The 12,908-nt window shown below is 40.9% G+C and overlaps 1 protein-coding gene across 1 annotated transcript; it reads left to right on the top strand.

Annotated features, from left to right (window-relative positions):
* The first annotated feature begins 5,419 nt into the window (after positions 1-5,419).
* LOC137866100 (vimentin-like) lies at positions 5,420-11,507 on the top strand. Its single transcript, XM_068701768.1, has 9 exons — positions 5,420-6,033; positions 6,360-6,420; positions 8,614-8,709; positions 8,980-9,144; positions 10,070-10,195; positions 10,422-10,642; positions 10,757-10,800; positions 10,880-10,965; positions 11,075-11,507. Exons 1-9 carry the CDS (start codon positions 5,504-5,506, stop codon positions 11,114-11,116), a joined length of 1,371 nt encoding a protein of 456 aa, XP_068557869.1. The 5' UTR covers positions 5,420-5,503; the 3' UTR covers positions 11,117-11,507.
* The last annotated feature ends 1,401 nt before the right edge of the window (positions 11,508-12,908 follow it).

Genomic DNA, 12,908 nt, shown 5'->3' with positions numbered 1-12,908 from the left:
CAGAGGATATTTATTTATTTATTCACCAAATATTTGATTTTGTCATTGAAGATGTTTTGACAAATACGAGTAAATAGATTATTTGAAATTACCTCTCATATTGTGAGGAAAGAGCCTGGAAGATGTTCAAATCAGGGAGTATAAAATATAAAATAAATTATACATGATATTTTTTGTTGTTTTCATGGTAACGTGTTATGTTGCAGCAAAGTACTGTGACATTCGTATTTACACCATTTCAAGCCCTCACAGTCTTTCACACTCAACCACTTACCAGGTGACGTCAGTAAGTCCGTGAGGGTTCAGGGTTTGAGGCTTTAGGGGGGACATTGGGATTGGGCCTATGTAGATTTGGAAAAATCTTTCAAAATTCTGCGGACTGAAAATCTTTTCACCCAGATGGTTAGACTTTGAGGATGTTATAAATGCCATTGGCACCAGCAAGTGTTTTTAAACTTCCTACTGGGGTTATAAAACCTCCCCAGTTAACTTAGCTGATTATCTCTGAGAGAAAATAAGGGTCATGTGACCCGGATGTTAGCTACATCATTGGCCCTCTAATGTAGGTGTGTCTTGTAGTCTGTGACAAAATTCCCTCAGGAGTTACTGAGCTAAAAAAGAAATCCAAAATCTTTGCTATTGTTGCTCCATATCTGCTGAATGTGTAACATAATCAACTGTTTGCTAGTTCACTCAACTAATAGCTTTTTTTTCAATTCTCACAAAGAAATCAGTTATCTTCTGTGTCCAAGAAATTACATTTGGGGTGAGATACGCACTGGTGAAAATAATCCCATTTATAATGATCGCCTCGAAGCATCTCTGGTCTGTGGTGACTTCTGACTTTCATAAGGATATTATTTAAGAGAAGCATGTGAATCCTGAATGAGCCCGGGGGCTTACAATATTCTGCTCCTGCTTCAACTCCAGCCCAGCTCACTGGAGGTTTCTCTCAAATCTGTTTAAATGACCATGTCAAGATGTCAAAAAAGATGGATTACATCGATACTATTGTGACTGTTAAAACTAAATTACAATGGTGAGGTATTAATAGATATCATAAGTATCTTTTTTTCTCCCTTCACACTTGAAGGGTTTGTCTCCCTCTTAGCCACTCATCCTGACGCAGGTGAGTGCACAGAGGAGTCATCTGCAGCTGTCAGTCGGTCTAGCTGATGCCCCCTGATGCAGTCAGGCATATGTAAGTGACACCTAATGGCGGACTGGCTTGAAATATGTGTGACTAGAGGACATTATCCTTGAAATGAGTATGCTTTGTTTTTGGCTGGTGATAATCGATTTGATAATTTGAGGCTGTATACTTGACAAATTATACATGATGATTTTGTGCTAATGACAGAGGCAAATGCTGGGAAGTTATTCTTTGCCAGTTTCCCCTCCTGGTCCCTGACCCAAACACGCACATGCAGAGGGAGACAAAGAAGGAAGGAGACAAAGAGAGCGAGAGCGAGGTCTTTACAAAGTGGCCATTCCTGGAAACTTTCCAAGGGTTTTGTCAGTCGCTATGGAGATTTGGAAAATAGCCCCAGCAGTCTAATTCCTCTGTTGTTACTATGGCCGAAAGGTATCCAGTGTAAAAGCTCCGTCCCCCGAAGTGAACGCTGGTCCTTACTCTGCTCATTTTGTTGACCACTGAAAAACGTAACCATAGCAGATAGAGGAAAGAAAATTCCTCACACTAACCAGGTAGATGAAGTATCAAGGTCCTTTACATACTTACGCAAGCATATAAAAGTACTCCATTACAAGTAAGTGATAAGCTGTCCTTCTTTAGCAAAGGTACATATCAGCAAAATGTACTTAAAGTTTGCTAATACTGATGCATCAATGCACAGGCAGCATTTTACTGGTGTAGCTGCTCGGTGTGGAGCTAGTTTTAACTACTTTACTTACATGTAGGTAGTTTCCAGATAATCCAGTGGTTCCCAGGTCGGGCTACTCCTAAAGGCTCACAAGAAACATATAGGGGATTGTGAGATGATTACGCAAATCTGTATTCATTTCTTGGTTGTTGGATTGATTCTTCACTTTATTGTGAAAACATTGTGAGAGTCATCTCTTTGGGCCTCAAAAAGTTAGTTCAATAAAAACCTTTTGAGAAGTTAAGAAGGCAAATGTGTCTTTTGGTGGAACTGCTAATAATTTATAGATGCATAAAATGTGACAAGGGGCCCAAGCCAAAACAATGGGAACTACTGCATTTGTCTTTAACACTTCAAATCTTTATCTGAAAAAAGTATCGAATAACTCCGGCTGTCAGATAAATATAGTGGAATGTAATCGGGTAGAAGTTTAAAATAGAAGAAAGTGGAAAATACTTAATTACTTAATTACTTTCAGCCATTGATGATAATCTGACCATGATGCACATATGGTGACATAAATTCATTGTGGGCCCCCTCGCATAGACCTTTTCACATTTAGATTTACTTCAGTCTGATGCATTCACTGAGGTGCAACAAAGACATGGTGCTGCACTAAATCTGCCATGTCATGATCCACAAAGAAGCCAGACAATTTATCAGACAAAAAAACCCCAAAGCAAGCAAAACAAAAAAGTAACTTAAAATAAGACAAGGACACATTGTTGCAACCTGCACACTGCAAACACTCATTCTGCAACATTATAATCAGTATAACTCTGTGAACAGGACAGCTCCTGAATCGGTCTCAGTCTTGGTTTCAACTCTGGCAAATAATGTTGGCCCGATTGCTATGGCTACTGGGCGTACGGGCTGGTGATTCACCATAATGGGAGGTGAAACAAAGGATGCCTTTTTGCTGCCCAGTGCCTGTGGTTTTGAAACGATGACACCTAGAAAGCAAGATCTAACTTATCTGTTGCCCCATGCCTTTATATGCTGACTGAGTCTCTGACTAATGTTGACTCTTACTCGGTTCTTCTTCTAGTCTTGTTGTACATTCTTTTTAATGATCTCCCCTGCAGTGTGGTTGCTTTGGAGAGAAAAAGGAACCTCAGCAACAAAAATAAAAGAGACAAAACAATAAATTCCAAATATTGCCAAGAATGGGAGCTATTTGGCCTAAACTATGGCAGTGGCAAACACGGGGCTACAACAATAATTACGGCCTACTGTCTGCATTCTGTCGCTGCAGTTAGGTGACAGATCAGCAATACACAATCCCTGCTCTGTCTGTGACAATCCCGGCCTCCTCTGTCTGTCTCTGTGGCCAGCACTGGCAGGGCTGGCCCATAATGGGCCTGGGAGCAGGAATTTTTGTAGCCCCCCCTGCCCCTAAGCGAGTGTTGATCATGTGAATTTGGGATTTTACTGTGGACTCATACTGGGGCCCTTGTGTGGGCCCTCTTAACACCAATGGCATTGATGCATTCGCATGGCCAATAACTGTAATCAAACTTTGCTGCATAAAATCAGTAGAGATCTCAATATTTATTCCATCGCAGTACTGAACAATTCTTACTAAGATACATTGCAGTCACGTGATAAGAAACTAATACAACAACTTACATTGGGTTTAGTACAGAAGAGTGTTTGTGCCAAAACAAAAATTACAAGAATAAAGTTGAAATGTTGAGAATAAAATTTAAATACTATTTCAAGATTAAGTTGAGATGTTGAAATTAAGATTGAAATACCATTTCGAGAGTAATAGGAAATGTCAATAAAACGTTGAACATTTGATAATAAATCAATAAGATAATAAATGTTAGCGTATTTAATGAAATTTAGACGTTTGTGGTGTGGTATTGCTACTTTTATTTACATTAGTAATAAAAAAAACAACTAAATGTAGATATGTGGGTTACAGAAAAATATTATTTTGTTGATTATGAAAATAGGGTAAGTACACTTAATTGTCATGCATTCTTAGAGGAGGGACAACAAAGTAAAATCCTCATTTTGCTTAGACAAAGCCAGGCTGTAGTTTAATTTACAGCCGATGATGTTTTCACAATCCAGCTCACTAAGTAGCTTTGTCCCTCATATCTTGGGGGGCAGCATGCCAACTTCAAACCACTGCAGCCACCTGAACCCACAAGACAAAAATGTGAAAATCCCTGTGAAAGAAATATTTGTGCATTTACGCTGCTATATAGTCGACAAATATCACTTCTTTCACGTTCTGTAAAGAGCACTGTACACAGTAGCACCAGAGCAGTGTGGCTGAGAGCTATAGAGTGTCATTGGCTCAGCTCTGCTGCCCTGCACCTCCCTACAGTCACTGAATCTCAGCTAGTCAGCAGCACTGCAGCACTGACAGCTCTGTGTGCAGAGACGGGAGAAAGAAAAAGACACGGAAAAAGGCAGACAGGGAGAGAAAGAGTCTCTTCTGACACATCTGATATGTTTATTATTTGCTGGAGGTCAATTTGAGGAAAAGGTGACTGAGAAGAAGCTGATGACATAAAAGGCTGCGACAAAACCTGCTGGTGTTGGATGGCTTTGAGTTGTACCCCAAACCTCACTGACTGTCTCTCTTTTTCCCTCTGTGAGGCCACCAAAGACTAGACTAGCGGGCAGTGCAGACGAGTTGCACGCTTTACCCTTTGCACATGACCTCTAAACCTGATTAACAATTGTGAAGATGCTGACTTGCACTTTGCTTCCCCCCTCAAGTATTTCACATAAGGTATAATAAAGTGCATACATGCATACATGCCACAACTGATAAAAAACAAGTACTAGCATGAGCGGGTGACCGCTTATTGAGGAGTCATAAAACACAGTGCTTCATACAATAGATTGGACAAACCCATGCAGTGTGAAAATGTGTGTGAAGTGCATGTGTCTATCTATAGAGGGAGAGACAGGAGGAGAAAGAAATTGATTAAATGGAGAAATCAAATATCAGGAAGCAATTCTCAGCGCTGCATTGTGTCACTAATCTGGATTGTGAGGATGAAAAATGTCCTGACATGGACAGAGCTGTGGGAAACCCTCTTCTCTAACAAAAATAACACAAAATGTCTCTGTCTTGTCTCATTTTTCATCTTCTGTATCCCGACAAATACTAAGTCAAATTTAAATTGTTCTGGGAGATCAGACTCATATCCTACTTGTTCAGGGTTTTCTATTATTTGTGGCCAACATCCAAAAGAAATCTTCAAAAGAACTATGAATAGCCCAATCTGCACCTCCTGACACTCACGTGTTGTTGTTGAAACCAACACAATTACCCAAATGTGATTTCATCTCGTGCACAGTGACATCTTTGAAGTGACAGTTAATGCCAGACCCTTAAAAAATACTTTATTGTGCGCAATAACAGTTTGGCCTACTTCGATCCAGGATTTGTTCGGTACCTGAAAGACAACCTTATCTTGCTCCTTTCTCTGATTGGACTGTCCAAATGTCCCTCAAGTCCCCGTAAATCATTTGCATGAAGAGGAGACTATAAATCAGGAATGCTTTAGGAACCGCCTTCCTAGGCGCACTCCGCTGATGCAGTCCGGACAAGAACAGCACCGAGCTTACTGTGAGAAAGAGATCCCAGGAAGATGTCTTCTTATAAAGTAGGTCCACAGTCTTCTTACAGGAAGATGTTCGGTGGGGAGAGGGTCGCGGCCAGGACCAGCTACTCCAGCCGCCAGTTCTCCAGCCCGGTGCGCTCCTCCCGGGTCTCCTACGGGCTCTCCTCCGCACCGGCCGTCTACGCGACGAAGACCCAGAGGCTCCGGAGCAGCGCGGCCATGCCCCGGCTGTCCTCCGAGAACCTGGACTTCTCCCTGTCCGACGCCATCAACAGCGAGTTCATGACGAACCGCACCAACGAGAAGGCGCAGATGCAGTCGCTCAACGACCGCTTCGCCAACTACATCGACAAGGTCCGCTTCCTGGAGCAGCAGAACAAGATCCTGCTGGCAGAGCTGGAGCAGCTGCGGGGCAAAGGCACGTCCCGGGTCGGGGATCTGTACGAGGACGAGATGCGGGAGCTGAGGCGCCAGGTGGACCAGCTGACCAACGAGAAGGCCCGGGTGGAAGTTTACCGGGATAACCTGGCAGAAGATATCGACAGGCTGAGAGAGAAGTAAGGGGGGGGGGGCGTCTCTGTATGATGTTAAAGAAACTCAATGCAGATGTTATTAAATTGTGTCCCTGAACCGTTATTGCCAATATGCGGATGTGCCCTTATTATTCATAAAATGATTCTAGCTTTAAGTTTATATATGCCAGGCACTGCGCAATAACCTGAACTTGAAGTGTTGCCGCAGCTCTCTGTCTGAGTTTATTTCTCACCGAAATGTTTGTCATGCGTGAAGAAGTAGAGGCAAACAGAGCTGAGGAGGCAGAAAAAAGGAGATCATGTCAGTTATAAAAAAATAAAAAGGGCCTGCTTTTTGTCTGTCCGTGCAGGTTGCAGGATGAGATCTCCCAGCGAGAGGAGGCTGAGGGCACCATGCAGAATTTCAGACAGGTACAGTATGATTCATGTGATGAAATAAAGTGTTTTTCACACTGTTGGCATGAGGTAAATCTCTGTTGTGTTTAAATGTGATATATAGGAATCTTGCAAAGGGAATGACCTTAGTTTTCAACAGCAGAAGATGCTGATGGCTCCTCCTGAGCACTGCCCTTCTGTTATTCCTACTTAAATATCGCTTTAAATTGATGACAAGTGACATTAAAGAGATAAGATAAACCTCTGAGTCTCACTTCTAACAGTTATGTGGTGTAAATGTCCATTTTCTCCCCCATGATCTCGATCTAATTATTGCTCATGAGCTGCAGAGACAGGAATGCACTCTTCTGGTGTCACAACAGCAGATTTTAGCCATGATCTGAACTGACCCTGTCCTGGTACAAAAGGCCAAGTTGTGGCTGTTGAGTTAAATCAGGCCTGCAGTGAGAGGAGATCTTTTTAAGTCTGACCGGTCACACTGAATGAGCTGGACATGACAACAGTGTGGGCCCAATGTGGTTATCAGAGCGAGAAGACCAGCCACCATGTGATCCGGCTGTCTCATTCTGGGAAAGCATCCGCACATAGACACGTCACTCATTATTGGTTTGTCAGTGATTGTTCCCTATCACTGGGTTTATTGGTGATTAATGAACTGATGATGAGTAATGCAAAAAGTTTCAAATGAATGAAAAAAAACTGAAAAAAATAAGCATTTGCATGGCTGAAGACATAAACAAGCATCAACTTAAATGTGCTTTTTCAGGGCATGCGGTATGTTATCAATACATCACACCATCGTGACCTTGTCTATATGAATGGCAGGAAGGAAGTCCCCTGTGGTCTGTGCCTGCCACGGTGGCATAGAGTCAACAATGAGGGCCTGCAGCCGGCTCTCGCTCGGTCAGGCAGACAATCACTCTTCCAGCCCAGGGCCGGTTTGGGAAACCCTGCTGAATAGCACACTTTGTTTGTGGCATTAGAGCAGCTGGTCAAAGCTCCTTCATTTGCTGATACCTCAATTACCAGCATGCCAATGCCCTGACAAAGCAAGGCGGTTTGCTGCCACAGCCAGTGTGTACGCACGAGAGATAGAATTGAATAGAAGATAGAAGGATGTTTTGAATACAATACAATGTTTTTTGCTTTATGCTTCATTCAGTAAAGTTATCAAATGATAAAATGCAGTAATTGCTGTATCTTAAACCACTCAGTAACAAAGCTTATAGTGGAATGTTTAAATTTAAAGATTTTTTGTTTAAAAAATGCAGTTAGGTAACAACAAATGGGATTAGAGGCCTCTTGAATAACGCTTTGCGGCTCTGGGTGCTCTACAGTGACTCCCTTTATTAAATCAAATTCATTTATAAAGAACAATCTCATTGATTTCTTTTTTAGAGTATGCAGCTTGTTTTATTGTACAGTAAGTGTGCACCATTTGGCAAACCCCAGAGAAGTATTAAGAGTCTATATTTAAGTAAAAGTAGAACTGCCACAATATAAAATACTCAAGTACAAGTTAAAGTCCTGCATTATAAGTTAAAGTAAATAAACATGCTGAAACACAAATTTCAGGTTGTTATATTATCAATAATGTATTTTTTCCCCTGGTTTGTATTACTTAATTTAGTAATTTGTCAATATGTAGCCAATTTCAGGTACTTTATACACTACTGGGTAGTTTAAAAGTAAAACACTGCATCATATGTTATGACCTCATCATATAAAATTCTTAATTTGAGAAGTGATCAGTAACTGAATGTCAAAGAAATATCGTGGCGTAAAAAGAACAAACAGATACCTCTAAAGTGTAGTGGAGTAGTACAAAGTATACAAAAGAAATACTCAAATAAAGTTCAAGTGCCTCAAAACTGGCCTTTAGTGCAGTTCCACCACTGCCAATCTGCCTGTGACGTACTCGAGGCCAGTGGCCTAAGAGGTGCTGCGGTAAATACAACACATGAAAATCACGAGAAAACATCTGCAGTGACACTCGTCATGTGCCTGCAGTAGATTTCTATTGGATGCATGTGTTTGTGACCTTGCCTCGCTGAACAATGGGTCATTTTGTGTGCGTGGCTGTTGTGTGAGTTGCGGCTGTACAGCGTGTGTGAAAGAGTATTTTCCTTCTATGTCAGCAAACGCATAATGCATCATTCATGTCACCTTCACGAGTCACCTTCTTAAGAGTCGGTTGTCACTACACAGGATGTGGACAATGCTGCCCTCGCCAGACTGGACCTGGAACGGAAGGTCGAGTCCCTCCAGGACGAAATCAACTTCCTCAAGAAGCTGCACGATGAGGTAAGCTTCCTTTTCTGTGTCTGAAGCTGACCCAGTCTGCTGTGGAAACATGGCACATGTACTGCCTAAGAAGCTAAAGGCATGAATACTGGACCAAATGATTTGAGGTATTTGTTAATCTGACCACTGGCCAGTGTACCAAATCAGTAGGGTTTAATGCATTAGAGCAATTTAAATGCAGCCAGGAAAGTCATAGAAAAGTATACATAAGGACATTCAAATAAATAGTTTATGTACTTGTACATGCCAGCTCTATTGATTCTATTGCAGGAAATGCTGGAGCTGCAGAACCAGATCCAGCAGCAGCAGCATGTGCATGTGGACATGGAGATGGCTAAACCTGACCTGACAGCTGCTCTGAGAGACGTCCGTCTGCAGTATGAGAACCTGGCCTCCAAAAACCTCCACGAGTCTGAGGAATGGTACAAATCCAAGGTAAAGACTTTCCACAAAGTTGGAGAGAAAAAAAGGTTCACGAAATCCAAAAGCAACCGAATAAATGTCTTAGAGTACATTTTGCATATTTTAGATTTATAAAATTTAAAGAAGCTATATTAAATATTTGTTTGTTAGTAAATGATCCCTTCACTACTTGTATTTGAAAACCATTATATATTGAACTCACCTCACTCTGCAGATCCCCTTAACGCTATGGAGCATTTCAGTGCCTTTCAACTCTTTGTTTTGGTTTTCTGACCCCCAACTTTACTGTTGTGGTCCAGTTTCATGGCCCTTGTCAGCAGTGTTTACGGCTGGAGTAGGCACTACCTGCAGAGTACCAAATGACTGACAAAGTTAGCAACTACCTGGTGAACTCTGAGGAGCATTTAGTGGCCAATGAGACATATATTTCCCCCAGACTTGGAAGAGACCAAAACAGAGCTAAAATAGACTGAATATTAGACATTCATCAGGGGGCCAGAAACACAACTCCAAATGAATGATAATGTTGCTCCTCATCTGCGTGACCTGTTAACAGGCGACTCTTTGCTAACAAGTTTGCTGGTGTGTTTACAGCGTGTTTCCATGTGGCCAAAATAAACCTGCTTGTTTTTAGTTAGATTTTTGTCTTGAAAAGGCATTAAATCATCTGCGAAAAGGCTGAAAACCAATGCTGCAAAGAAAAAACGTTCCTTCTTTATGACCTTTGAATATTAGAATGTTGTGAAATGTGTTGCCTTCAACCACCAAGCAGCAGTGTAGTGTCTACAAGCCGTTTGTAGCCACATCTTTCATCATTTACATGCTTCACCTTATCTGCCATGGACACTTTCCCTCAACCTCTGACTCAGCATTTATTGAACAGTTGATTTTTCAGTTCTTCCCCTTTTCTCTCCATGTTTGTCACTGTGGTTGCCAGTTTGCTGACCTCACCGAAGCTGCAGCCAGGCATAATGATGCTTTGAGAATGGCCAAGCAAGAGGCCAATGACTACAGACGCCAAGTTCAGTCCCTTACTTGTGAGGTGGATGCCCTTAAAGGAACTGTGAGTATGCAACTATAGGCTTACACTGTAGTATAAAAGATAACGATGCAAAGAAAGAGTGTTTACAATGCATACATACCAAGAATCAGAAAAAGTTGAGTGCTTTTGAGTAATAGATAAATATCCAGGGATAGTTTATTTTCACAGGTCATGTATGCAAAAAACAACTTAATATTTCAGTTTTTTTTACTAGTGTCATTTTGTCCCCACTTGGCTGCCCTCCCAGAATGAGTCCATGGAGCGACAGATGAGGGAGATGGAGGAGAACTTCTCCCTGGAGACGGGCGGTTACCAGGACAGCATCGGCCGCCTGGAGGAGGACATTCACAACATGAAGGACGAGATGGCTCGTCACCTCCGGGAGTACCAGGACCTCCTGAATGTCAAGATGGCCCTGGACATTGAGATTGCCACCTACAGGAAACTGCTGGAAGGAGAAGAGAACAGGTGGAGGATGAAGATCTTTAAATATGTCTAGCTGACAGATGTGCATATGAACATTCATGTCATGCATTAAAGACACCCATATTGATTTGTGGACTATACTTTCTCTATTTTCAGAATCACCACCCCACTGCCAAACTTCTCATCCCTGAACCTGAGAGGTAGGATCGCCGTCTGCATGTCACAGCAGGAGTGCTGGTTATTGAATAAAATAACACACTATTTTTCTTTTTTTGTTAGAATCAATGATTGATTCCAAACCCCATTTTGAAGCTACAACAACTAAGAAGGTTCTAATCAAGACCATTGAGACCAGGGACGGTCAGGTAGGATCCATTTCTAGTGATTTTCAATCAATGGAGTAGTTTTCTGTTGGTCATTTTAGCTCAAACACACAGCCCTGCTCACCTTTTCTCTGTCTACATCCTCGTTCAGGTGATCAACGAATCAACCCAGAACCACGATGACATGGAGTAATGATATCTTTGTTTTTGCCAAACAATCTACAAAAGCAATATGAAGAAACATACTTCACCAGGGCTACAAGCAAGCAAACAAACGAACAACACAAAAAGCAAACAGTTTCAAAAAAGTGCCTTTATATGTGATGATCCAGTAAGCCTGTTAGTTGACACAGACTGTATTTTGCTTCCTCCTCTGCTGAAAGTATTATCTTTTGTTACATTCGTTTAGACACAGTAATGAAATCACCACAACATAGAAATCCTTATTGAGGTCTGCAAAAATCTTTATTTGTAACCAAAGTAGTGTTTTTGATCAATACAGCATGCACACTCCAGGAAATCTGTATGCTAAAGATGTCACAATTGCCTGTTCTCAGCAATAAACCAGTAAGACTGTAACTCAATACTGTGCATTAGGTGTAATACTTTGCTGGTATTTGCTGGAATTTGCTGGTATTTGCTGGTATTACTGGTAATACTTTTATGGTAATGAAGTAGAAGTAGTAAAACAATGCCTCATATAAATAAATATTGGAAATGGTCATTATTTTAGGTAATAACATCCACATGTTTACGCAGTCTCAGACTTTCATATTTAGGAGCTTCAGCAGTCCTCTGGTTGATGCACAATCTCCTGGTTCACCCTGCCTGCTGCAGTTAACCTAAAAACATTTACATACACAAGAGAGACAGAGTATTAGAAACAACACAGAATAATACAATACAACACCACCACTAATGGTGGCCCTAAAAGTGAAATTACCAAAGTTAAATCAACATCTCTCAACATGAAACGCTACATAAAGAAGCTTTTTGTTGTTGTTGCAGGTCTGTTGTGTTTGACAATAGGTTGTACACATGTATCTAATAAACATAGTGTACAGTGTCACACTTTTGGAGTATATATTTTAATGATAGCTTAGACTTGGTGGATCTATAAGCATCCCAGGTACAGCAGCCTTCACTCTGTCTTCCTGAAAAGGAGTCAAGTCATACAGAGTAGACAGAAGTAACAGTAGAATAATTACAATATTAAGTACAATTGGTACTAACATATATTATGGATTAATTACAGCTGCTAAATGGAACTTTGAGGTGCGACTGTTTTGTCAACTGCTGTTTCCAATGTTAAGGGTGAACTTTGAATCTCAACTTTAAAGCCAACATGTGTTCAGAGAAGAAAATTGAACATCTACAATTCCATGACAACTGTGCAAACTCTATCAAATGATGACGATCATGTGACATGATTGAAAGCTCCAGAACGGTTTCTAAATTAAACTTGAGGTAAGATTGTTTGTCAACAATATGTTAAGTAACTATCAACTGTAATAAGCTTCAACAATGATCTGCCACATGTTCAAAATACTATCAAAATGTGGTATAAATGTTGACGTTGCATCGTAAGATATTATAGATGTAACTAAGTACATTTACTTAAGTACTTAAGCACAATTTGGAACTACTTGAGCATTTTCATTTAATGCTACTTTATACTTCCACTCTATTTGTGGAATATTGCATTTCACAGTGCCATATTCTAGTCTACTTTTTACTCCACTAAAGGTATCTGTTATAGTTACCTTTCACATGAAAAACATACGATTGGTTCATAAAAAATGATGAATTGTGAAAGGTTGAACTACCCAACATTATACATGTAACTCCCCAGCAACCAGCTGACAGCAGGCTACTTCTCACACAAATACTATAGCACTGCAAGAGGCTATAGGCACTTTTTACTTTTTATACTTTAGTGCATTTTGCACTGCTGTACTTTTCTTGAAATGAGATTTTGAAAGCAG

This window comes from Cebidichthys violaceus, unplaced genomic scaffold (assembly GCF_023349555.1).
Source record: "Cebidichthys violaceus isolate CVI_PGR_0920_01 unplaced genomic scaffold, fCebVio1.0.p SCAF_8, whole genome shotgun sequence".
Classification (NCBI taxonomy): Eukaryota; Metazoa; Chordata; class Actinopteri; order Perciformes; family Stichaeidae; genus Cebidichthys; species Cebidichthys violaceus.
This window is presented reverse-complemented; position numbering and strand designations above follow the sequence as displayed.

Excerpts from the sequence above, each read along its gene's own strand:
- LOC137866100 (XM_068701768.1), top strand. The coding sequence starts at position 5,504 with ATGTCTTCTTATAAAGTAGGTCCACAGTCTTCTTACAGGAAGATGTTC. Across the intron at positions 9,145-10,069 it reads AGGAATGGTACAAATCCAAG|TTTGCTGACCTCACCGAAGC; the intron begins GTAAAGACTTTC and ends TGTGGTTGCCAG. Across the intron at positions 10,196-10,421 it reads TGGATGCCCTTAAAGGAACT|AATGAGTCCATGGAGCGACA; the intron begins GTGAGTATGCAA and ends CTGCCCTCCCAG.